The sequence below is a fragment of the Cheilinus undulatus genome, linkage group 2 (genome assembly GCF_018320785.1).
Source record: "Cheilinus undulatus linkage group 2, ASM1832078v1, whole genome shotgun sequence".
In the NCBI taxonomy this organism is placed as follows: domain Eukaryota; kingdom Metazoa; phylum Chordata; class Actinopteri; order Labriformes; family Labridae; genus Cheilinus; species Cheilinus undulatus.
Genome location: NC_054866.1, coordinates 53,543,045 through 53,569,924, shown reverse-complemented (window position 1 = coordinate 53,569,924; position 26,880 = coordinate 53,543,045). Strand labels below are relative to the sequence as shown.

At 41.6% G+C, this 26,880-nt stretch overlaps 1 protein-coding gene across 1 annotated transcript; it reads left to right on the top strand.

Moving 5' to 3' along the window:
• The first annotated feature begins 351 nt into the window (after positions 1 to 351).
• dlc (deltaC) lies at positions 352 to 21,896 on the top strand. Its single transcript, XM_041812313.1, has 10 exons — positions 352 to 614; positions 1,322 to 1,564; positions 2,047 to 2,107; positions 2,512 to 2,769; positions 4,141 to 4,332; positions 6,424 to 6,593; positions 6,752 to 6,968; positions 17,806 to 18,541; positions 18,654 to 18,768; positions 19,746 to 21,896. Exons 1-10 carry the CDS (start codon positions 564 to 566, stop codon positions 19,749 to 19,751), a joined length of 2,049 nt encoding a protein of 682 aa, XP_041668247.1. The 5' UTR covers positions 352 to 563; the 3' UTR covers positions 19,752 to 21,896.
• The last annotated feature ends 4,984 nt before the right edge of the window (positions 21,897 to 26,880 follow it).

The following is a 26,880-nucleotide window of genomic DNA, read 5'->3' as shown; positions in this document are numbered from 1 at the left end:
CTGCACATTTGGCTCTGATGAAAACTAAATTCACTTTTTATCAGATCTATTTTTAGCAGGTCTTCCTCTCCCCTTCCTCATGGTAGTTGAGAAATGTTTTAAGTCTGTTAAATTATCATTGTTAGGCCAGAATCATATAAAAGTGCATAATTCTGACATTACCAAGAAGTCATGGAAACCACCCCAGGTTGTTTTTGGTCCGTGTCGCCCAGCCCTATCAAGAGGAGATCTCTTTCCCTCTGCAGGTAAACACTTCTTGCAGCGACCCCCGTCACTCCTCCCCCGCCTCTCTGCTCCTCCTCGGTATAAATGGAGGTGTGAGCGCAGCTGCCACAGTCCAGAGTTCAGCAGCACAGCGGATCTGACACTGAGAGTTCCCTCCACACACACCGCTCCAACAGACGCCAACACTGACTGATCCTCTGACTTCATTTTGATCCTCTTTGGAGATTTTTTTTTAATTTCTGCTTCTCCGATTTAACCCTTGGATTTGTTCTGGATTTTACGCACTTATTCTTTGGACCTGTGGTGCTTTCTGCCCTGGACGCTCGTGCCCACACGTCATGGCGCGGTTGTTACTATCGTGTCTCCTGCTGTTTGTCTCCGCGCACACGGTGAGTATCACTGACAGCACGTTTTTATCAAGAGCACGGCCTGTTTGTCCACCTCTAGTCTGTTTTGGTGAGGTTTGGAGACGTACGCTTTTACTAGGCTAATCTTGCTTGTACCTTAGTGGTAGTTGGTTCACCAGAGAAATCGAAGAAGTCACCAGGGCCTGCAGGGAAGAATGGGCAGTTAATATTCTGATTGTGTCCTTGAATTCTTATTTTTCTGCCCTTTCTTTCAACCATGGAAACTATTGTCGTAGTTTCTGCTCTGCTTTGGCGAAATTTGGAGACGTGCGCATTTTACGCACAACGCGCGTCCTCTTTCCGCCTCTCTTCTGCAGGAACGAAGACTTTGATTTCATGTATTTCTGGTTGGTTTATTAGAAAAAGGTCATAATTTAACGAAGTCATGAATGCCTGCAGAAATACATGACAAGTTAATAACAGTGAACGTTTCCAGCGCTGGAGGCAGTGGATGGATTGTGTGTGCATGTTTCTGTGTGTTTTCATTCAAACACACAACTGCTGAGTCTTTCAGTGGTTCCTCTTTATCTTCTGTTTTATTGTTTCAAAGTGTATACACGTGCTGTAGTGTTTTTTTTATCTGTATTTGGTCATTGTCCAGGGCTGTCAGAGCTTTACACGTGGATAAAATGCATTGGAATTAGACAAATATTTAACCTGGTCTGTTTTTTCATGCATCCCCTCCTCAGGCTCTCTCCTCCGGTGTCTTCGAGCTGAAGATCGACTCCTTCAGCAGCTCCCGCGGCGTCTGTCGGCACCAGTCCCGGGACTGCCAGATCTTTTTTCGCGTGTGCCTCAAGCACTCGCAGGACGTCATCAACCCGGAGCCTCCGTGCACGTACGGAACTGCGCTAACAGAAATCTTCGGGGCAGACTCCAACTCCATCTCCGAGAGTTCGCCCATCAGGGTTCCGTTCCACTTCAAGTGGCCGGTAGGTGACGAAAATCACACGCTGTCTCTTCAAAAGGCCGAATTGTAACACCTAAAGGTCATGCTAATGAAGCGCCCTACCCCTGACTGCACATGCAACCACTGAAGCCGGATTACGCAGCAACATTTCATGTCCTGGAAAGTTAAATTTCCTCCACGTGACTGAATTATTCTGCTGTTAAAACGCAGAAAATATCCATAGAAACAAAACTGAACCACCACCACAAAAATGGCACACCTGCATGCCTCTAGTTTTCCCAGCACCTCTGTCTACGCGTGCATCCATTGAATCCAAATTACGCAGCAACATTTCACGCAAGATTTCCTCCCTGTCGTGGGTTTCTTTACTTGCAAATCGCATAGAATCTTCATAAGAACGAAATAAAAGCGAAAGAACGCAAACTGTCTTACAAACATGCGTAAACGTGAACGTGCAACCTTCAATCTCACTCTCTGATCACTAACCTCCTCTCTGTCTCATAGGGGACTTTCTCTCTCATCATTGAAGCCTGGAACGCGGAGTCTTCTGGACTCGGGTCTACAGGTAAATACTGCTTTGCAGTCCCACTGCTCCACCGCTAGACGGCGACAGAGGCGCTGCTTCCCTCTGAGCACAAACAGTAAAGGAGAGAACGCAAGCTCGTTTAATGAGCTTTTAATGCCTGTTTGCATTCCTGTTTGCTACATTTTAATGATTTTATGATATGAAGGATGGTCAAACTTTCTTTGAGACGTTCAGACTCAGCTTACATCACATGTGGATATCACTAGCTTACAGGAAATGCTTCATTCACTGACACATCACTCCTGATGAGCTATTTTAAGGAGCGTATGCATTCTTTTACTACTATGACACAATTATAGGATCTTACAGACCATGTTTAAAGTGCTAAATCATCCACCAAACAGAATATTTCCCTCACCATCACTTCTCTTTTTTTAATCCAGAGAACCAGAACAACCTCATCAGCCGACTGGCGACCCGTCGCAGGCTCACTGTTGGCGAGGAGTGGTCCCAGGATGTTCACTTTGGGGACCAGAGCGAACTGAGATACTCTTACCACGTTGTCTGCAACGAGTTCTACCATGGCGAGGCGTGCTCCGCCTACTGCAGGCCACGTAATGACACCTTTGGACACTACACCTGTGATGAGGATGGGAACCGGCAGTGTCAGGAGGGCTGGAGGGGCGAGTACTGCTCGGATCGTAAGTGTTTCTTGCTGATGTTTTCCTCACATCATTGAAAGCCTCTCTGAAATTTCATGCACTTTAACATGATGCACAATGCAGAATATTCCTTTAAACAGTCATCATATTGGAGGTATTTTCAGTTATTTGCAGTAATTTCAGACAGATTATGATAAAATCCTCCAATATGATGGCATGTGGTGCACCCAAAGGCTCTGTCCTCGGTCCTCCTCCATTCTTAGTGATGTTCAAAGTCAAGTTTATGCAACAGTATCTCAAAAATCTTAGCTTTTACAGGCATGGATGGCTCAAAGATTGTTTGCACTGCTTCAAAGTGAGTTTATTTTGGCTTTTGGTGCTTTTTGTTCCTAATTCATGAGGTCAAACAACAGGGAGCTTTGATATGTGAAGTTTCTCTGCAGCACTGAAAGTCAGCGTTAGCCTCAGATTTGGCTCTGAAATCTTTCTAACAGTACTTTGACCCCTCCTCCTCCTCTTCTCCCTCCATTTTTATCCCAACGTTTCTTGGGATTGGAAGGGAGGAGGTTGTCAGAGGGGGAGGTTGAAGAATAGGACCCTTGGCGCTTCATTTTTTTGTCCAGTGGCCTTGAAATTGTTAAGTCAAGCAGTTGTCAACGCCATCGCCAGCTCTGGTGGCTGTGGAGGAACAAAAAAAAAAGAAAAGATCTTAGAGCTTCTGTCGTCTCCAGCGTGTGTGTGTGTGTTGGCTCTGAGGTCTGCTCCTTTTGTTTTGAGCCCAACAATGGGCCCCCAGAGTCGGCCCCTGGCCCGCCTGCTTTAACAGGGACACGCGCTGGAGCTTAATGTGCGCTGCCTTGCGTGAAAAGAGACGGCATGTGTTGCTTTTGTTGTGCAGGCCAGCTGCTTCGTCGAGTACTTAACAAGCACTTACAGGGGAGTTGTGTGTGTGGCTGTGAGTGTGTGTTTGTGTGTGTTTGGGGCCCATAAGGGGAAGACAGTTGTTTTCTTATTTGAACGGAAGAACACGGCACACACACACATGCACTTGTGGTGATATTCTCTTCAGAGTCCCACGATCATGAAAACAAGACAGTGGTGATAAAATGACCATGCTGTCTGCCGTGTCACACTCTCAGTTTAAATATTTCAGTGTTTGCGGTTTTATTTTCCTCTACACCGCCCTATAACACACTGGATTTGTTGTTTTTATTTATGCATATTTTCATGCATTTATGTTCTTTTATTGCCAGTTTTTCAGAGTGTTATGATGTTTAAATCTCATGAATGTATGTGATGCACATGCTGTTGGTCCATAATCATGATCTCAGTATCAGTGACTGGGATTTTAGCCCTAATTCTCTCCCTCTTCTTCCTCCCTCCCTCCCCTCTCCTCCTCCCTCCCATCAGCCATCTGTACAGCGGGGTGCAGCGAGCAGCATGGCTTCTGTGAGTCTCCCGGGGAGTGTGTGTGTCGGCAGGGCTGGCAGGGCGAGCGCTGCGATGAGTGCGCCCGACACCCCGGCTGCCTGCACGGGACCTGCCAGCAGCCCTGGCAGTGCAACTGCAAGGAGGGCTGGGGGGGTCTGTACTGTGACCAAGGTGGGTTTGACCTCAGACACACTGCTGTATAAAAGCCTAAACGCACACAGTTATAATGACTAATTTTAATTTTCTGCAGAAACCCAAATCATTGCAATAAACTCCATCTCTGTTTTTAGGTTTTACCATGTGATATTCGTATCTCTGACAGATTCCAGTAAATCTGTGCCACTATACATTGTTGCCAGTCATTTTATCATCATAGAAATTTAGACTTACAGTGCTAAAACCTGCAGTCATTTTCTACGATTAAATTTTTCTCTGATCTCTTTTCCCCCACCGTCATGAACGCAGCACAGCCTAAGAATTGTGCATCTCTGAGCACTGACTTTCTAATCAATTGCACATATTTTGTGCCTAATCTTCGAATCGCCCGACGTTTTCAAGAGTTACGACTCAACGATTAGAAAAACACTGAATGAAATGGCAGATGATGCGTCGTCACTTAACAAGGTAACTATGGCAACGAGTTTCTGATCTCTGCCAGTGCCTTTTTTGTAGGCTGACGATATGAAATGCAACTTAAAGTTTCTTTAAAAATCCATCTACCGAGTTTGGCTGCATTGAATGTGTTGATGATGATGAGTTTGAAAAGCCAAAAATATGAATAATTATTCTTAAATCTTAATCTGTTACAGGGCAAGACAGAATGAAGTTTAAACAGTGAATTTAGAGAAATGCTCATGCAAAAATGCAATTAGATCATGAGTAATACTAATTTTACTGATTAAGAGTCTGTTACAGGCTTATCTTTGGATGCTTTCACACAAAACTTAGTCTTTATTATTTCAAACTTTTAAAGAAAAGCTGGAGGGTCTTTTAACTTTTAAAAAGCTCCTTGTCTGCTAGAACGGCCCGTGGTGTACCTCAGGGCTCCATCCTTGGTCCTCTCCCAGTCTTCCATGTTCTTCACCTTGAATCTGAGGTTACTCCAGGTTACTGTGTTAGAGATTTCTACTTCTCACTGAAGCACTGTGAGGCCACATCTGTGCTTAAACTGTGTTCTGTCAGGCTGCGATGAAATCAGTTATGAGTCCTTCGTATGATGTGGAAACCACTAAAAGCATTTTTCCCGTCCAGCTCAATTTTTAAAGCTCTCATTAACTTCCAACCACTGTAAACAAGCTACAAGCTAATTAGCTTCTTGTGCAGCACCATCTTCCCAAAATGAGATCCTTCAAGTTTTTGTCCCTTAAAGGAAGCATGGTTTTACTCAAATCAAAAACATGTGAAGTCAAATTCATCCCATGTCTCCTGGAGATCTTGCTGGTACACGGTGCTCTGCCCTAGTCCCTTACATATGCAACAAATTGAGTGAGCAGTCCATGGCATCTCATGTCAGTTAGCGACTCCCCGTCTCCTCTAGCTATCTGACCTCATCTGTGTCTTTGCCTGCAGTTAGCTGAGCCACATCCCAGTGCTGATGCCAACGCTTCCTCTTAGTGATGCTTCGTCATTTTTGTTTTTGCACAGGTCTTTTCTGTTGTGATGCATTTCCATGAATTTGAACGGTGCATGTTCTGAATTAGCATTTGTGGGACAGGATCGTGTTTGTTTAATTGTCACTGATGTTCAAACATGAGCAGATTTTCTGCAGAATCACACACGGGGCCTGAAAATTGAAGAGTCTATTGAGGCCTGTTAATTTTATGAGGTTTTTGGTGAAAAGAGAAATAGCCAGTGTGCACATTCAAATACTGTTTGAGGTGTTGGAGCCAAATAATTTAAAATGAAAAGAAAAGGCATGCCAGGAAATTTAGTCAGTGCACCAGTGGTGCTTCTGTTTTTGTAGAGGATGCAGTATTAGCAAGAAAACAATTTGTACGATACCAACATGCTGTACGGTTTACCATGTGTAAGACTAAATCCCTGAGATCAGAGGGGGAAACTGTCCTTATATCAGCCAAAATCTTGAATAGTTTTAACTTTTGTCTTCATTGACTTCTTGTATTTTCATTTTAGAGCTCAAATGAAACACACAACACTAGCATACATGGCTGATGTTTCCTGCAGCATTATGCATCTGTGTTATGACAATGATTGGGTCCATCAAACTAACCTCGCTGTTACTTTTGCCCTTTTTGACTCTAGACCTGAACTACTGCACCAACCATAAGCCGTGCCAGAACGATGCTTCATGCACCAACACCGGCCAGGGCAGCTACACCTGCACCTGCAGACCAGGGTTCTCCGGCAAAAACTGCGAAATTGAGACAAACGAGTGCGACAGCAACCCCTGCAAGAACGGAGGCAGCTGCAAGGTGAGTCCTTGCCCTGGGTCTGACAGTGCTGTCGCCGTTTGTATTCACTGAATTCAAATGAGCTTAAAAAAACCTTAAGGCTGACTTTCTTTAAGTTCCTCCAAAAAGATTCACTATCCCTCCTCCTCACCTTGTTTGCCCTCTGGTTTTTCCTGCAGGATTTGATCAGCGATTACTCCTGCGCATGCCCTCAGGGATTCTACGGGAAGAACTGTGAAATCAGCGCAATGAGGTGCGCTGACGGGCCTTGCTTTAACGGAGGAACCTGCATTGAGAACATCGCTGGCGGATATAGTTGCCGCTGCCTGGCTGGGTTCACGGGCTCCAACTGTGAGAAGAGGATAGACAAGTGCAGCAGCAACCCCTGCGCTAACGGTATGCCGCTGCCTTCTTTGCTTTTCGGTTACATTTTTGTAGCTTTATTTCCTTTTTCAACACCCTGAAATGTGATGCCATATATGCAACTCAAAAAGCATAATTCATAGGGTTTATATTACCTTTAGACCTCTGGTAATTAGCCGTAATTTTGCAGAGGACATCTTTACTCTAATCCCATATGAATGAACCATGTCTGTAACTCCTAAATTATCATCCATATGGGCTGATAGTAGCGCTTTTCATAGCTTTTTGCTTTGAAAACAGAGGCTGTGTAAATCGTAAACAAACATTTTGACCTATATAGATTGTTCTGTTCAACTTATTTCAGCACTTGGCTAAAAATGACTTTAATAAGCTTAACTTACCTCTACTGTCCATATACATCCACACACCTTACTGGTCTTAATCCCAGCAGCACTTCCCCCTCCTAGACTACTACCACTTCTCTCTAATGATGTCTGATTTATTTCTATAATCTTGAGCTGTACATGCCATAAGTTTGCCGAAACATCATGACTTAGGTTTTAACAGCGTTTGGTAATCAGAGGAAGTGATCAGTGAGGATTATTGTATAATTGCTGTCATAACTAACATCGACAGACTCAATCGTCTGCAGAAAATCATCAAAATGAGGAGTTACTGAACACAACATGTCACACCTGCACATGCACCTGCTTACACAGGTAACGGGTGCTGTTTAGCACATTTGATTTGATCTTTATTTATCCAAAACAGAACTGAGATTATACCAGAAAGGTTAAAGAAAAACCAAATAATCACTGCTTCAAATAGCTGACATGAAGTGTGAGCTTGATGGAGACAAAGGGGGGATTAGTGACTAGTTTATTGATCACACACGGTGATTACATCCAATAAAAAAAGAATAGAAATAAAAATGATCTGCAAATAAGCTTTACTGTTGATTTATTTATCTCATGTATGCACTGCTGAATAATATGTGTAAATACAGGCATTGCCACTTGCAAAATGTAAGGGAAAACCTAATCGTCTCTTTAGCACAAAACTTAAAAACAAGAATGTGCAGCACTACAGTGTTTTTCAATCAAAACACCTTTGATTCAAGCAGTTAGATCTCTTCTCTCCAGTGCAAATGCTCCACACTAAACACCAACCTATGGTGCTTACCACCCCAATCATCAGGTGTCCTCCTGCAATGTGAATCTTGTGCACATAGAGCTAAAACGGGATCTCAGTTGAGCTTATCAGCAGCTTAAATGAAGCATGGGCAGCACTGAGCTGGTGCATGCGGTGCAAATAAAATTCTAAGTGTGCTGGTTGTAGTGAAAATGAAAGATTGCCGTGCCGATGGTGATCTGGTTTGCAAATATCCTCATGAATCAGTTTGTCAGTGAAACCAGCCTGTATATTCTATGTTATATTTCATTTATCTTTTGCTTTGCTAGGAAGGACCGACTGAGGCCGAGGCCTCTTTACCAAGTCAACAAATATAAACATGAGGATGCTGTTAAAATGAATGCACAGATAAACGATCAAACTTAAAAACAATGTTCATATCTGCGTTTTCACTCTGTAAAACTGCTACAGTTTCTCTGAGGAGTTAGAACGCTGGCACTCTCAAAACACAGAATGAAATCAAAGAGGGCAGCTGAACCGACGTTTGGAAACTCTTCCCCAAAAAGCTCGGTGTTTTTAAGCGGCACAGTTTTGAGATCTGGTTGTTCAGTTGAAAAAACATCTAGACAAGAGAATATAAGACAGAGCTTACCGATGAGTGCTCTCTTGACTGGCAGAATGCTGGGCTTCATTCATAGAGAGCAGAGAGAGGCAGCATGCAGCAGAGAGGGTTTCACACTGGCAGGCTTTTCTCGTTTCTTACTCAGTCTGCAGACTGTGAAGCCGATTTAACCGGACTACTGGCCTTGCCCCGGCCTACAACAGGAGAAGTGATTTATCGATGGGAGCAGAGCTGCCTCCGTGGCGCCAGATGGCGACGTGCATCTTTCAGATAAAGCTGCAGTTCATAAAGGCAGGTCTACGATGCTTAAAATATTCATAACTCACTGAGATGTAATTCAATTTCCAAGACTGTTGTGTATCCACAAACGTCCGACACGTGTTAACGATCCAGGATACCTAGCAGTGTTAGAATACCTTACCTTATGAAGGATAGCTTTCATTCTCTATGGAGGTTGGTAACCTTGTGTAGAATAAGCGCTGATTTTCAAATGTGGCATTCACCAGAGAAAGGACGGAGGTTGTGGTGTCCTCCAGGGTCAGCTGGTGCTTCATGGATCATATCTACACATGAAAAGCATTCAGGCTTCTTTAGCTGTGAGATAATTCTACCTTTATTTAAAGAGACAGAGCATTCCCCCATTTTGCATACAAACTTGTATATTTTTGCGATTATGATCTTGTTCATTCATGAAAAACACAGACAGACAGACTAGTATTTCCTGGCAAAAACAGTACCAAATTGCCTTTAATGCAAGTGTTACTTTTTGAAATATAAAATCACAACTGTCTGATAATAGCTGGAGTGTTTTGGCATGAAAACCTGCATTTTTGGTTTCATCAAGGATCCTGGATCAACTTGAAAATTGGTTCACATTTCAGCGAGTCGTGAACGTTTCAGTCATTGATTGACTGTCCTGCTGTCATGGAGTTGATTCTAGACTCCTATGCCTGAAAGTCGCAGCATTTATGCTTGTCTACCCCAATCCAAAGCCAGGCATGGAAAGTGTGGAGCACGCTCAGAACGCCCAGTCTGATCAGCTGTTTACTACTAGCTACTTCATCACCTGTTGAGTCAGATTTAGTGCTCACACTTCCATGCATTTTAAACTGGACTTTCTCTAACTACGTTTAAAGGTCCTGACTTCACTGACCAAGTTTAAGTCTTATTTTTCCACTTGAGGATGAAATGTGCCTCCTAAAAGACAGATTCTGATCATTAGCATTAGTTAAGATGAACAAGAGCTACAACCAATCTGGAGCTGTGGGGGAGCAGTGGAGTAAAATACTGTATCATCATCATTAAGATAAGTTTAACAGTTCTTGTGATCATTTATCTACAGTGTAAATAGAAGTGGGCTAAGGATGGAGCCCTGAGGAACGCCTCAGATGGAGTAACATTTATGTGTTCTGTTTATTAAACAGTTGTGGAGCCAGTCTCATTAAAACCAATAGAAGCCAGTCTATTAATCAGATAAGATGATCCACCATATCAAATCTAATAGAGGGCTGCACATTTTTCAGTCTTTATCAGCTGAGCTCCTTAAAGACAAAGGTTGCTGCAGATATGGTGCCACAGGGATCAGGTATGACCCGGTCTGATCCTGCAGTGATGGGGGTTGGCAGAGTTATTTACAGATAAGAGGTTGTGCAATTGCTGATTTAAAAACCTTCAACACACTATAAAAGTCAGAGATTGGTCGGTAGTTGTGCAGCTTTTCAGACTTTGGGAATAATCCTGGTTAAAAGTGCTAAATTCCTCTTCCTCTGTAGGGGAAAAGAATCATTCTGTCTGATGTAAACTACGCTCAGACTTCAGTAAAACTTGCAGCCTTGTTTGGGAGCGCAGAAGTATTTCCTGCTGTGATAGAATGGTGATTGGAGATCAGGCATTACTTGTTGGTCAGAGACTATTTTTAGTCACAGCACAGTAAGAATGAAATGAAGCATGATTATTTTACTGAGAGTGAATTAAGCTATGGATTAATTTGCTTTTTTCTTTATCAGTGCAGAGTATTTGTTTTTGCAACGCTGCCAGTCTTTCTCATCATCTGTCTCTTTGGCTCATTGACATGCATTGTCTCCGTTTTATTAGCTAAATCATCAGATCCATCTTTAAGCCCAAGTCTCTCAAGGGAGCCAAACAGATTTGGCTCAGGAATGCAAATTATACTTAAAATGTTACTTAGAGGTTACTAAAATGTGTCTTGGTTGTAAACAAGATGGCTTTAATGCGAGGGATTCGCTGATGCCCTGTAAGAACACGCCACCGCTGATGTGCTTGTGTTGTATGTTCTCTAAAATGTGTTGCTTTAGCTCTTTCCCTTTCAGCTTTTCAGGTTCAGAGGTTTTTTGAGAGAAGTCATTTGACAGCCGATCCAGACATAAGTCTGCTGTGACTCAGAGTTTGCATACTTTGGAAGTAGACCAGCTAGATTGAGCGGTGCAAAGAGGAAAGCATTACTATGAATGAATATGTTTTGCATGAAAATCAGCTATGCATTTCATCTGAACTTGAACTAATTTTTGGATTTTATCATTTCCAGTTAAGTTTAATAACACAGCTTCATTCTGTAACCGTCTTATGATAGGTCACAGTCTTTGGTTGTGCTCGTTAGCCATAGAATATTTAGATCAGTTCGTGACGCTCAGATTCGTATAAAATCTATTTTTAGCACTCTACTTCTGACATTTAAACAGAGTATTTCCATCCTAGGCCTGCATGATCAGAACACATTCAGGCTAAAGTCATTATTTGCAACATTGCAACATTATTAGCCAATGCAAGTTTACTTCCTGTAAAGTTAATTGCAAGTAGCAAATGCACAACATAGTACATGTTGGAGTGATTAGCAGCTCTGTTTGAGTGGTTTTCAGAGATGTTTTAACAAACAGAACTGAGCTACAGGTCCATTATTGCACTTCTTGTCCTTAGAGTGGTCTTTTTGTTGAGGTGGGGTTCCTTTGAGCTGCTGTAAGGTGAGCAGGACTCGCAGTAGTGGTGAAGGAGAAAATCACTGACGTGAGACATCAGTATGTTCTTCAAAACATGCGCAGCAAAGCAGGTTAGGTGGATGCCATGTCAGGAATATAATGACAGATTTTTCCAGAAAAAATCTAATTATCAATAAAAACTATGGCAGTCCGGAGCCATGTGTGCAGGCTAAGTCTTGCAGAAATAGCTGAACCTACCAGAAATAAAAGCATGATTGCATTTTCTTCTGGTGTATTTAGGAGCCTACTAAAATACTGTTTCAACATCTTTTAAGTCTGGCTGGAGATATCCGTGCAGGCGGCATGGATAGTGGTTTTCCTAGTGTGGGAATCTTTGGCTTGAAGGTTGGGTAACCTCTCTAGAATGCCTTTCACCTTAGCACCGGGGTAGCTGTGAGTTCCCTCACTACAGAATTCCTTTGAGCGCCAATGTTTGATGCCGTTAGGAAGCTGCTGACAGAGGACAGCTGCTGTGAAGCGATGGTCACTGAGGTCTCCGAGAGAGCCGTCAAATCTTATTGCACAGCTGAAGGAAAGTCTCTAAAGTTAGAAATGTTGTACTGATTCTGCAGCTGGATGGCATGAGGTTCAGATCATGATGATAAAAGATGCTAATGTTCTTCTTCTGTGGCCACCAACAAGCCAAGGTGGTTTACGCAATGGTGTATATGGAGTAGAGCTCACTAAGGCTTTGTCTTTAGCTCTGACCAGAGGTCTTCAGGACCTGAAGCAGGATCAGATGCTGCAGCAGTGGGACGTCTCGATGCTGTGGCTGCTGGTGAGGTTGCAGCGTCGGGATCCATAGCTTTGATCTCACTGACACTGGTGTAGGGCCAAAGAGAACTGCTTCCAAATCCTTCTCTACTTCTTTGACTGTTTTAGTTTCAACCTGGAGAGTTTCTTATGGAGACTTAAACAGATCTTGCGGAGCAACACTGATGTGATCAGAGCCATGTTCACCCGAATTTATGCCCAGTAACTGGTGATTAAAATCCCATGTGCTGTATAGAATGAAATTAAAGATAAAAGATTAAAAAAGTCAAGTAAAAAGCTGCATAAGACTGGTTGAAGAGTGTAGTGCACCAACTTTCTGAATGAATCTGATGTTACCAGCTTAAAAAGGAATAAAAATACACAGTGGTGGATCTGATCTGTCTTCTGTGGGACAATCCTGTCAGCAGTCGCCTGCTGGGTTACCAAACTTCTCTGATTTGTGATTAGAAAACAATGAGCTGTGAAGCTGACTGGAGACGGCCGTTACAGCCCAGTGACAGTCGGTGACTCTCTGAAAGCTCAGACATGCAGGGAGCCGGCGTTGGAGCACTTTGTGATATCAGATTCATTCATCTCCAGCAAAACGGCCCAGGTTGTTCATGCACCTTGAAGAATCTTGGCTTTTTGCCTGCAGCTTGGCTGCAGGCGGTTGTTGATGCTCACATGCACATGATCTATTTTCAGAGAACATGAGCATTACATGTTTGCATTGTGCTTCAGAGTTCATGTTTCCTGTCACAGATGGAGGAGACATGAATGGCAGGTAAAATCGCTCACTTAGGTTTCATCTGCAAGGTGTCTGCAGTTCTGGCCTGCATTCATTTTATAAAGTTGCTTCTCTGTGCATATAATCCACAACTGTTCCTTTTCCTTAAGTTTATCCGTACAGGTTAACTCTGCTGATATGGTGTGTTTTTGTCATTGTATTTATCATCAGCTGCAAAATAAAAGCAGACCGAGTACTAGACAATAAGTAAAGCTTCAGGGGTAGGCTGGAAAAGTTGATTGCTGTCGATTTTGGATGATCTAATCCTTAATCCACTTGTTGTTTAGTTGAACTAGGACTCCCGGCCTTATTGTGCAGTTTAATCAAAGGAACAAAAACAGGAAGCTCCTCTCCAGATTTTTTCATGGACTGCAAAGTTTTTGAAACCTGCATGGCCTCTTTTCTTGTTAATCTGTTGAATGATCTACACTCTCACTGACTGGATCCATCAGCATCAGTTTGCAAAGATATTCAGGTGTGAAGCAACCATTTATTCACAGTTTATCGAGCATAGCAGCAATGCCTTTGCTCTTTCTTCACTCAGTTCTGCTTTTGTGGAAGCACCCTGACGCCTCCATTGTTGTTTTGCAACTCTGTGAAATCTGCCTGAATGACTGTAAAGCCTTTATCAAATATTTAATCAGTTATCAGTCCATCCACAGTCAGTCAATTCCAAACAATTTAGAAGAAAAGCATTGTTAATAATCGTTTTAAAATGAAATTAGAACGAAAGTTAAACTGGACATTCATGCAAAGATTCATCTTAGCAAATCAAGAAAAACTCATTTTTTATGCAGACTCTTGTGGCATTTTCACTTGTTTTTGAAACACTGGCTGATTATACATCATTGGAAGTTGAGTTTTTGTCTCTAAATCAAACATCAGTGTATTTCCTGAGGTTTGCATTAAGTTGTTTTATCCCGACTGAGCTGGACTGCAAAGCTGGGTAAAGCTGTACAGCCGGGTGTCGTCTGCATAAAGGAAGACACATATGCCACTTTAACATCACAGATCCAAAGAGAAGTGGCCCAGCATGTGAGCCCTGTGGAGCGCCATTGTTAATGCTGCAGAGGCATTGATGCAGGCTGACTGAGACACATGAGGAATCTTAATTTGTGCAGAAAAATGTTCAGAACCGGTACCTACAGACCTGAATCCTTGCATAGCTTTCCAGTGTGTGCACAAGTTCCTCAGAATGCCAAATAAGCTTAAAGGATGTTTACGCAACAACATACAAATCAAATGGAAACCACTGCAAACTCAATTTGGAAATAATTTTCAATCAAATTATAGCACCGATTTCTTCTTTCATTATATGGAAATAGGTTCAGTTCAGTGCAAAGCCTTTGAAACGCCTCCAGTCCATTTTCTGAAACCATCTGCAAACATTTTCACACTTTAAAAGAAAGAAAAACTGAAATAATTCTAATCACAAACAGGAATGCTTGCATTTGTCTTGAGGATCACAAAGATAGACCTCTCCAGCAGAAATTTCTACTATGCAGAATTCAGTGACTGGTTCAGAGCTCTCTTGGTGCAGCAGCCAATCGCAATCCTCCTGGGAGCCACGGAGTCAGCTCTGTTTGGTTCAGATCTCTGGATTCAGACTACAGGGCCTGTCTTTGAGCAGAGCATCAAAAAAGGTCCTGACTTTAACCTGCAGTAGTCTTTTTTAAATCAAAATTATCAAAAGTGAGCAGCATGAAAAAAAACAGGAACTTACTAGTCAAAAATGAAGTGTGAACATCCTGCATGTTCCTGGAAATCATTAAGTTGTCTTTTGTTATTCACACTGTGTGGACACATTGTTCTGTGCTGTAAAACTGGCAGGAAAGACGCTTTTTTTTTTTCAGCTTATGCATACATCGTCCAGTTTGGTGAGAACAGCTGTGAGCTGGGTAGAGATGAAGTACAAATGCTGCAAAAATAAAGAGTTTTTGTGCAGCTCAGCTTTTTTTTTTTTTTTGGCTTTCTAAAATCCTTCATCTGGCTGAAGGATTATGTTATAAAAGATCAAGATTTGAAAACTGACAGCAGTGTGAATCAAACCAGCGGGAGGTTTACATCTGGAACTTCACTAATGTGCAGACATCTGGAGGACAGGAGAGAATGAAAGTCAGTTAAACTCAGATCAAATTCTTTGCATGTTTCTGCAAATTTACACTCATTCAAGGGATGATATGGTTATTTAAGATAACCCTTAGTGACAGAGATATATCATTAAGTTTTTTTATTTGTTCTGTGAAGGGCAGATTAAATTTACACCAATAAATGTAAAAAAGGACGCCTCATACCTTGCAGTGAGTGCATGCTTGTGTATCAGAGGGCAGATAGGCTCCTTGATTGTCACGCAGGAGCCTCCAAACATGTCTTATCACCTCCAGCCTGGCAGCTCTCATTGTTGCCGTTGTAAACAAGCTTGTTTTTAGCAGTAGCTGTGGAGACGTCCAGACCTCTCAGCCTCTCTCTCTCTCAATCTTTCTCGCTCTCGTCCCGCCATGTTTGGCAGACATCCAGAGCTGGTAGTGTTTTCTCAGGCTGATAAAGCTGTCAGCATGGGGCTGAGGATGTTTAAGTACGAGGCTTGTCTCTCTCTGGATGTGCCTGGTTCATTTCGTGCACCGTAGGAATGTTTTACAAGAGAATGCAGCCTGCGAATGCTTTTTGCTAATTACAGTCTGGTTTCATCACTAAAGAAACAATTTCCCTCCAAATACCACCAGTTTCAAGATTGATTTCCCTTCTTACAAGCACGCATTACTTTCATGTGTAGAATCTGCAAGTTCTTGGCACTTGTGCAGACTATAAGAGAGAGGATTTACTTCACATCAGCCTGAGGCTTGTTGCCCTGAAAGCATCTTTGCAGTCAAGTTAAGATGTTTGATCTGCAAGCCTGCTTTTATGTCAGTCTTAATTAGGTCAGTTATGTCAGATGTAAACTCTAGCACCACATCTTATTGTTAAAACTAACAGAGGACCTAGATGGGAGCCTTGGGGGATGCCAGAGAATCTTAGCTTAGAAATGAGCTGCGATTAAAGTCTGCCTTTCATTAGTTTTTTAAGGAGTTCTGGCATGTCTGTGTTTTCGGCAAAGGCAGACAAGAATCAGGATGAAATAAAGCAGAAATGTATATAAGGATTATTTCTCAGGCAGACATCCGTTTGTCTTCTCACATCAACCAGACTCATAATCAGGATCAGACGGCTCCACTGACAGAACCAGCATCCCAAAAACAAACTGTACCATGCAGCACTACAGCAAACTGTCAGTTATCATCGACCTGCTGAGTGGACTTGTCTCTGAGGGTCCCACTCCAGCCTCCAGCCGTCCCTCCGGTCCTCATTAGCGTGAAGAAACTCCCCTTCAGCCTGCTTATCTCCTATCTGCAGTCATTTCTGCCTCTTAGTGAGCCTAACAGACTGAAAAAAAGAGACAACCCTCATAGCCGCTGACTGGGTGGTTGTTGCTCTGCTCTGTTTGCAGTGTTGCAACACAGCAGCTGCAAAGCACAGCCAAATATGGAGCTGACTCCACAGCCTATTATTGTCATGTTTAGACTGAGTACTTGGCTTGAAATCTGCTCCACAGGCCCACTTAAAGCATCTCCAGAAGTTTGCCAGAATAGGAGAGTCCTTGTTTTCTTTCTTAGTAAATGTCCTGGCTGGAAAGCATAATTTAAAGGACTGTAAACTCTCTGGATATCAATAATTGTGACAGTTTTCTTCTGTTAGTTTTGATTCCTAATCAAACACTCATTTCTCTCCTGGTGAGAACAGACATCCTCCCTTCTTCTTTACACCTCCATCCCTCGTTCCTCTCCCTGTCCTCCCTTACATCCCGATAGTCGTCTGTTCTGAACTCTTCTCGTCTCTAGAGGATTCAAGTGATTAGGATTTTTCTGCCTCACTTTACAAGCCTCTATGATCCTTTATGTTTCTGCAAAAATAGACTTTACTTGGCTTTAAGCTTTGGCATTTTCAGCAACTTGTAATGCAGCTCTGTAGGCTTGTAAAGAGACCGGCGTTCCCCAACGTTCTGGTCTCGGTCCTCGGATTTTTTATTTGCATACCATTAGATATCCAACAGCTCTAGCATGCTTTCTTTAAAGTCTCAGTTAATGTTGGCTCTGAAATAATTCCATCTCAAACTAGTGCCCAATGTAAGCTCGCATTTTATTCTAGGATGTTTCCAACCACTGGCTCCTTCTTTAACTTGTCAGAGCTGTGAGAAGCAGCCTCCGTCATATCAACAGCACATTACTGCCAGCCATCCGCTTTATGTTATACCAACTCTCCATGTGTGAATTTTAGTCTTTGGATAATCCTGTCAGACAGCACTCAGGGTGTCACAGTCCACATACTTGAAATGCAATCAAATTTCTCATTTCACTGCTGGAACATGTACAGTTTCGTTGCACAACAGGCTCATTAAAGATCATTTTTGTTATTTATTTATTGTACTAGAGATTTTAAATTATTGCACAGAGCAAAAAAAAAGCATCTTTTGTTCTTGTTGCCTTGCTCATCACTCATAATACCTCCAGTTGCCTTTAAACTCAAACATCCGTCTCTTTCCCCTTGCAGGCGCTCAGTGTTTGGACCTTGGGAAGCGTTTCATGTGCCGCTGTCGGCCTGGCTTCACCGGCACTCTCTGCGAGACCAACATCGACGACTGCGCCAGCAACCCCTGCCGCAACGCCGGCACCTGCATCGACGGCGTCAACGACTACACGTGCTCCTGCACGCTAGGCTACACCAGTAAGGACTGCTCTGTGCGTACCAGCCCCTGCAACCAATTCCCGTGCGAGAACGGGGGCACCTGTTACACCCACTTCACCGGCCCAGTGTGCCAGTGTCCGACAGGCTTTATGGGCGCTCGCTGTGAGTACCCTGTGACCAAGACAACGATAAAACCGCCTGTGAATGCAGATTCCCCTCCAGCGCTGATCGCTGCTATTACCCTTGGCCTGGTGACGCTGAGCCTTCTGATGTGCGCCGCTGTCCACATTCTCCGCCAGCTCCGTCGGGGCAGGGCGCTGGCCATGTCTACATCGGTGAAAAACGACTTGGAGACTGTCAACAACCGCAACGCGGTGATTGGTGGCGGCGGTCCTAATAATGGCGGCTTACCTGGAGCACCGCTGGGCAGCCTAAGAGAGAAGGAGGCCTTCCTCATCTCCGGAGGGCATCTCAAAGTGTCCAATAAGGACGCAGCTCTGGTGGAGAAGTGCGATGACAGCATGGCCATGTTTAAAAATAAAATGGCCGACTGTAACCTGGCGAAGGAGGAGCAGCACCTGGCCAAGAACAAGTTAGACCTGTAAGTATCTGATGACGGCTTTACTCCACGTCTCTCACAAAGTCTGTCATTTAAATCTTCGCTGTTGCCGCTGTACCAACCCTCCGTCTCTCTCTCTCTCTCTCTCTCACAGTAGAAAGTGTGACTCGTCCATCATCACACCTCCTCTCAGTTTTGTGAAAGACAGCTTGTATCACCCAGTGTTCATCATCCCAGAGCAGATGGAGCAGTGTGTGTTTGCTACTGAGGTGAGGAAACATCTCTGACTTAAACCACACTCACAAAAATCCTGTCATGTTGGCCGACATCTCATTGGTCAGAATTTCCCATGTTAAGATTTTAGTTTATGTCCAAAACTTCTCAAGAGCTTAGAAAGGCTTGTCCATCAACCAAACTGTGTTTACAGGTGTTCTGAAATTGACTTTTGTACCTTATAAATGTTCATTTTATTCTCTTATCCTCTAGAATTCCTACTAAACAATCAGCTGAAAGTGCTCCAAACCTAACCAAAAGAATAAGTTAAACATTTCTAAAACCTTTTTAGTAGATATGTAACAGGCACATGTCATTCATTCTTTATTCTAATAATATTCTATACTAATATTTATTCTAATTAATTCTAATACGTTAGTACTTCAAAGTAAAGACTTGAATCACTCTACAGAAATTGCTTTTGTTGCAAAGCATCCAGTTATGAATAAATTAATAAAGTTGTCTTTTAATAATTGAAAATCATACATTTTTGGTATTGCATGCCTTATATTATGAGTTGATATTTTTTAAAACTTGTATTTAATGATGAGTAGAATAAATGACAATTTCAACATGCAAAATCATTCAAACATACGTTTGCACATATTCAATGCAGATGTCTTCAGAAGTTTTGATCTGATTTTGTTGAAATGATTTTTTTTCCTGCTGCCCAGTTGCTCAGTTTAAAAGTAAGGCAGTTTATACATTAAGTAGAAAATTCACCTAAAAATATGAGCAAAAAATGTTTATAGAATACTAAATTTTTAGTCCAAGCCTTATTTCAGCTAAAATGAAAAATACAGTCCACTGGTTTGACTTTAATGGTCGATATTACTGTCAGTGTTTTAGCTCCATGAGGGTAAAAGGCTAACTTTTAAGAAAAAGAAGTTTAATAGGTAGAAAATACAAATACTGTGAGGAAGATCCTCCCATACGCCAATGACTAACTGCTATTTCTTTGTGTCGTTTTCAGGTATAACCTCCAGTTCTCAGACCGCCAGCTAAGGAACTTTACTGCTTAAGGCCTGAAACTTTCCGTCCAGAACCCAGAGGATCTGATCTCCACACATTTTATTTAATATTTATAACTGCTGCTCAGTGGAAAGAGACCGAACAAAAGGACTTGTTTCATCCTCCTCTGCTTCGATACTGATATTGTTTGGATGATTTTAAAAGAACGAGTAGTGAAAAGAGGAAAGACTGAATGTCTGGCATCATTTGCACTATTTATCTTTTTTATACTTTAAATCTTAATATAATTTTTTTCTGTGTATCTGGATTTTTTTTTGTGAACAAGAGGACGTACATTATCGGAACTGTCCGCCAATCAGAGACACCGGTGCCTTTAGCAACGCTCCCCAATCAATACAGCAATTGTTCCCTGCATTTAATCAACTCACAGGAGGACCTGTTTACAGGAACGGAGAAATTCCCTCACACATCATAAGAAGATGACGAGTTTGTGTCTGGCTTTCTGTCGTCACGCCGTTCTTTGAAAGTTATGCATCACATTGTGGCCTGTAGGAAAACGAACATCAGCAGCTTTACAATCACATCCAGTCCTACGAACTCTCAAGTGCCTCTTTTTCAATGGGACATTAATCCAGGACTCAGGATGAGAGGATTTTGTTTGTTCTGAAAGCCAGTGAGAGTGTATCCTTATCCACAGTCCTTGGAAAACCATTCCTATCCACTGGAATCAGCACCTTTTTAATGGCAGATGGATCAGGTGTGCCGATCCAGTCCTCCGCCAAGCCCTCGTAGACAGAACTTATTCTCGTATCCTGGTCTAATCCCAGTGTGAAGAGGTTTTGGGTGAACCAGGAAGAATTAGACCCTCTATCACCTATCCAATCAGCCGTTTCCCGAATTCCCCCCTCATGAGCAGTGTTGGGTAACACTACTTTTAAAAGTGAGTCATTATATCACACGATGACAGCTGCTAAAAAACAACAGTAGCACCTCTGGGTTACCTAAAGATGAAGCTCTTCTGCAATCATAGTGCTAAAATGGCCTGAAGCCGACTGGGCCACATACCCATGTGTCATTCTGCAGAACAGTTTACAGCCTGTAATGTTAAACTCTGCAGCCTAATAACAGATAACAGATGATATGACCGTTGCAGCACTTTATTGGGCTGAAAATGAACAAGGCAGAGGCCGGCTTAGTCTAAGCCAGCTGCATGCTGTAGGTTTAGCTTCTGCAGGGTTGCAGCTACCTGCAAGAAACTGGAAGGAGGCACGCGCTTCTTAGATAGTCTTTGCTTTATTTTGGTGACAAAGGAGAGATAATTGTCTCTCTTTATGAGTAGTGGATAACTTATATGATAAAGTATGGATAAAGGAGATAACTTTGATAACTCTGAACATTTTATTTTTACAACTAAAAGTAATCCATGAACTCAGATGCAATGATTCTCCACTGGCATAGCCTCAGGACTCACCAGCATCTCCTGTCCAACCCAAACTCTTCAAACAATCAGATTTATTTAATGAAAATGATGTAGTTTGGACATCAGCATGGACTTGGAATCTCTGCTCTGTAGGATTTCTTCAATTCCCCCAACACTGCTCATGAAAACGCCTTGCTTTGACAATTTTAAAGAAAAGCATTTGTATGGACTGTTAAACTCAAGCTGAGCTGGTTTCACCAAACTCCTCCTGTTTTCTAATGAACTTCTATTCCCGGACTGTTGGTGTTTACCTTTCTATGAATCAAACCTTGCTGCCTATATGAACCTCTGCTGCCACAGCAAGTTAACAGGAATCAGTAAAAAAAAAAAAGTCTGCAGCCACCCTTTAACATTCCCAAAACTCAATCTGAAGATTGAGTCTGATCACAGCCACGGCTGCGGCTGTTTTCATTTTATATTTAAAGTAAAAAGTCATCAGTGAAGTTCCCTTTCTTTCTTTTCTTTTTATCTATTTGATACCAAAAATATGTGTTGTTCCTGTGTAGTCATGTCTTCGTACTCTCTTTGTTAATTTAAGAAAACAATGCAATGTGTACATATCCTGCAGAAGATAGTTTTCCTATTTAATTTTGCCCTTTGTAAATAATGTTGTATTTATGAAAGAGAATTGTATATATGTCTATGTTAATGTGCCTAATGTCTCATTCAGAATCCAGAAATATATTTTTTCATAAATAAATTAGAAAAATAACATGAATGTTGTGTTGTTTCACAGTTCTTCTAATGCTGATAAATCATCATGCTTTAAAACAATAAAATCTGTCATTTTAATGAATAATAATAATAATGATAATAATAATAATAATAATGGGAGAGCACAAAAGCTTAAAAAAGGCATTATCACCCACAGTCTCCAAGAGAAAAATTATTAATAATAATAATAGTAATAAATTTTATTTGAGAGCGCCTTTCCTAACACTCAAGGACTCTTTACAAGAATGAAAAACACAATAAAATGACACAATAGTAAATAAAACCAACAAGCAAAGGAGCACAAATTAGGTTCCTACACACTATTAATAATAAAATTAAAGACTACTGAAAACCTGAATTGAGGAAAAATATGACCACTTTTTGCATGGTAAACTGCCAAAATTAAAGACCCTGTAAAATGAAAATTAACCTGTATTTAGGTTTGTTGTATGATCGGTCACTCTGTTATGAACCTCCAGGTCAAATTTCAGTCAAATCAAACATCTCTTAGTTTATAAGATTCAGCTTCAAAATCATGAAGAATGAGGCAGTAAAATCTGCTCCAGGTTGGTGTGGGCGTGTCTGTTGAATGAGCTGAAGCCACGCCCACTCATGAGAAATACAATTCTCTCAGATTTAAAAAAATGTTACAATCTGAATGGATGAAAGTACTCATGCTATTAGCCCCACCCCTTGACCTTACATTGACCTCATGATCAGAGCGGCTCTGGCTCTGTGCCTGAGAAGAGACAAAGTCTGTTTTCTGGCTCAAATCTCTGTTATGAAGCTTTGAATGATCCATAGACCACTGTGGCTGATAGATTTGGTAAATTTACCTCACAATGAACAAAAAAAAAGCATTTAACTGAATGTTAACTGTTAATAAAGGCAGAGACATCAGCTAAAAACAGACTGTACTGAGATGCACTGCTCTGTGATTTTAGATTGTAGTGTTAGAGGGGCGGGGTCATTACCCACTGTGGGCTGCTGACATCATGAGCCCACATATTGGCCCCGCCCAGATTAAACCCAGCTAGGAAAGAGGTGAAAAATGTTCAAAATTCAGTCAAATGTAGATCTCAGTGTGTTCACATGTTGACAGCAACCATATTCTAACATTTCTAGTGTTTAGACACACATTCTGGATTTCACTTTACGGGGTCTTTAAGGTGCATGAGATTTAATGGTACACCAGACCAGGACTGATTTAATGAGCTGTTTCTGAAATGTCAATAGAATGAATATTTTAGGGTCATAAACACCTAAATTAGACTTTTTTTTGTCACATTAATGCCTCTATTCTGTAATTATACACAGTAACCTTACCTTGATAGATTTTACTCAAATTAAATCAAATTTTACTTTGAAAAGTAGAACATTTGGTCCCAGTCTATTTGGAGTAAAATTCCCCCTACTTGCAGTTTCAGAGTTGTTTTTAGTCTATTGAACTCTGAATGTTGATTATGTACTCAACAATAAACAAAATAAAAACAACTACCGCAGATGTACTCTATACAGAGTGTACAGGACAGAGTTTCTATCCTACAGAGCTGTTTTTACTTAGTTGTGCTTTTCAGAGCTGTTTTTCAGTCCTTATAGAAATGTTTCATACTCGTGATATAACAGTTTGTTCTCCATATAGAATTGGGTAATGTTTATGAAAAGCAGTGTTTACTCTAAATCAGTGATCCAGCGTTGTAGTCGAGTCACCAAACTTTGAGCAGGAGTCGAGCCCGAGTCCCTAGTGTTCAAGTCAGAGTTGAGTCCAAGTCACCAAAGACCAAAGCCACACATTGAGGATCACTGTGATCCTCAACATGTGGCTCTGTTGTGATTATTTGTGGCTCTTTTACATCGTAATTTTAAATCGTTTTCCCCCCAAAAAAGGAACTTTTTTGCCATTTTTTCAAAATGTTTTGCCTCTTTTCATCCATTAAAACCTTTTGCCAGTAAATACCACGTTTTCTTACTTTTTTTGCTCATTTTTGCCACTTCTTTCTGCCACTTTTCCCTACTTTTTTCCACTTTTTGCCCATTTGAGTCACTTTTGCCATTAAATACAATTTATTTCTAATTTTCTATCCATTTTTGCCACTTTTTGCCACTTTTATCCCATTTTTGCCCTTTCTCACAATTCTTGCCCATAAAAGCTGCATTTTGTCATTAAATACACCTCTTTTCTTACTTTTCATCCATTTAAGCTACCTTTTGCCATCAAATACCCCATTTTTCCTATTTTCCACCCATTTTTGCCACTTTTTTTTGCCACTTTCATCCTATTTTTGTCCTTTTCACCATTTTTTGCCCATTAAACGCTACATTTTGCCATTGAATACCACTTGTTTCCTAATTTTTGCCCATTTTTGCCACTCTTGACTGTTTTTGCCCATTTTAGTCACTTCTCACCCATTTTTGTTACTTTCTGACCCCTTTTCCACTTATTCTCCTCATTTTTGCCACTTTTCACCCATTTTTGCTGCTTTTTTATCATTTTTTCCATCTTTAACTTATTTTTATTGCTACTTCAAGCTGTTTTTGCCACTTTTAACTACTTAGATTGTGGCTCTTGCAAAGGTAAGGTAAATGTATTTGAGCTTATATAGCTCTTTTGTAGTCGTTTGACTACTCAGTGCACTTTGTGGTATACTTGCCAATATTGTGTTTGGGTTATGGGGTGGGGATGAGGGGACAGGTATGGGGTAGAGTCATGTATTCTGTTTTATTCTGTTTGTGTGTAAAGCACTTTGTGCTACATTGTTTTGTATGAAAAGTGCTATACAAATAGAGATTGATGGATTGATTGACAAATCAATGGATTCAAAGGTAGAAGAGGAGCCAGGTCACCTGACTAGAGGCTGTAGTCCACAGGTGTCTGAAGGTTCATCACCGGGTGTGTAGATCTTGACTGCTAAGGATTATCTGCAGCTGGGACGCCTAACGAGCTGCAGCCGTGACCGTCCATGAGCGATGGAGCTGGTTTAAAACTTAAGTGGGCGTGGCTAAAGTTTTACTCCAGCAGAATTTCCTCTGTGTTTTTACTCCAGCTCTGGTGGTGATGGCTGGTGATAAATTCACTCAATAAAGAGTAAAATTTGACTATTTGAGTAAAATATTTTCAACTCTGGAAAAATTACTCCCCAGATTTTCCTGTGTAAAAAAAAAAGACTTTTTAAAACCTGCACTGAGAAAAAAAATAAAACCACTTTTTGCATGCTAAAACTGCCATTAGAGGGGCATGCAATTTAGTGGTATACTATTTGACATTTCAGAAACAGCTCTTTTAAATCAGAAAATTCAGTCATGGTTCAGTATAGGAATGAATTATTTGGGTCAGATTTCTGGCATATTTAGTTCCTCTTTTCTATCAATATACAGTCCACTGATATTTATGATATATTTCTGGTGCTGAGCTGATTTTAAACAGTTTAACGACTAAAAAGCAGAATAAAACTTTTGGACATGGAAGACCTGTTAAAATAAGGGTGGGCTGCAAGAATTTTTAAGTGGGCAACTTGGTAGCTCAGATGTTAGAGTACTGGACAACAACAGTCCCAGTTTATTAAATCACAGTTCACTCTCATCAAACATTTGACCTTTTTATTGCAAAATGGATTTATGATCCAGTCTGAAGATGTCAGTCCTCTGTTTCTATTGGTTTGTATTCTCTGAATTTCTTCTGTAATTGACTCTACATCATTGTAAATGACCTCAAGGATATTTCAAATATAAAGGTTGATTGATTTTGCTTGGTGGAGAAGACTCTGCTCTAAAGATACCTCTGGAGTTAGTCAAGCAGCATGCACATGGCTAGAAACCCCCATATGGATAGATACATTTATGGCAGTGGGTACTGAATACATTAAAATCAGTTCAGAAGCAGGCTAGAGAGGAGGAGGTGAAGCTTTGTGCTATAAAGGAGGAGGCTGGGGTGGAGGAGGGGAAGCTTTGTGCTATAAAGGAGCAGGCTGGGCTGCAGGAGGTGAAGCTTTGTGCTATAAAGGAGGAGGCTGTGGTGGAGGAGGTGAAGCTTTGTGCTATAAAGGAGGAGGCTAGGGTGGAGGAGGTGAAGCTTTGTGCTATAAAGGAGGAGGCTAGGGTGGAGGAGGTGAAGCTTTGTGCTATAAAGGAGCAGGCTGGGCTGCAGGAGGTGAAGCTTTGTGCTATAAAGGAGGAGGCTGGGGTGGAGGAGGTAAAGCTTTGTGCTATAAAGGAGGAGGCTGTGGTGGAGGAGGTAAAGCTTTGTGCTATAAAGGAGGAGGCTGGGGTGGAGGAGGTGAAGCTTTGCCAGCAGCAGCAGTGTGCATCAGCATTAATGCAAGCAGGGATTGGTGAGAATCATGTCATATTTACATACACCGCTGTGTTGAGAGAAAGAGCTGTGATTGGCTGTGTGAGCTGGGAGGTGTTAAGGGGGGTCAGCTGACCATCAGCTGATCACGGCTGGGCGTACGACTACTGTGTCCTGCTAGACCTAACGCTGAGCTTCATTAAATCAGACCAAAAATCAGAGAGATGTCTGGGATCTTCCTCCAGGAAATTTAGAACATCCAACTCCAGATGAAGCCTGAACAAGGAGAGAGAACTGATTTAACTGCACAAGAACATCAAACAACAACATTTCAGAATCAACTCAATGTTTTGGAGCGTTGACAATGTATTTGTGCAATGGCAGTGTGGTGGAATATACCTGCGACTTTTGGCCACTGAGAACAAGAAATAAACCAGTATTCGATGCCTAGGACTTGATTTGATTTGATTTTTTTGCTAAAAACATGTAAAAATATAGAAGAAAAGACTCTTAAACAGGCAGACAGACAGAAGGTGCATAATATATTTTCTTAGGATGGATGAGGCGTGACCTACCTCACTTTACCTCTCATTGGCTAGAACCTGATATTGACTTAGTTGGTTGGTTAGGCAAGAATATCATCAACCAATCAGA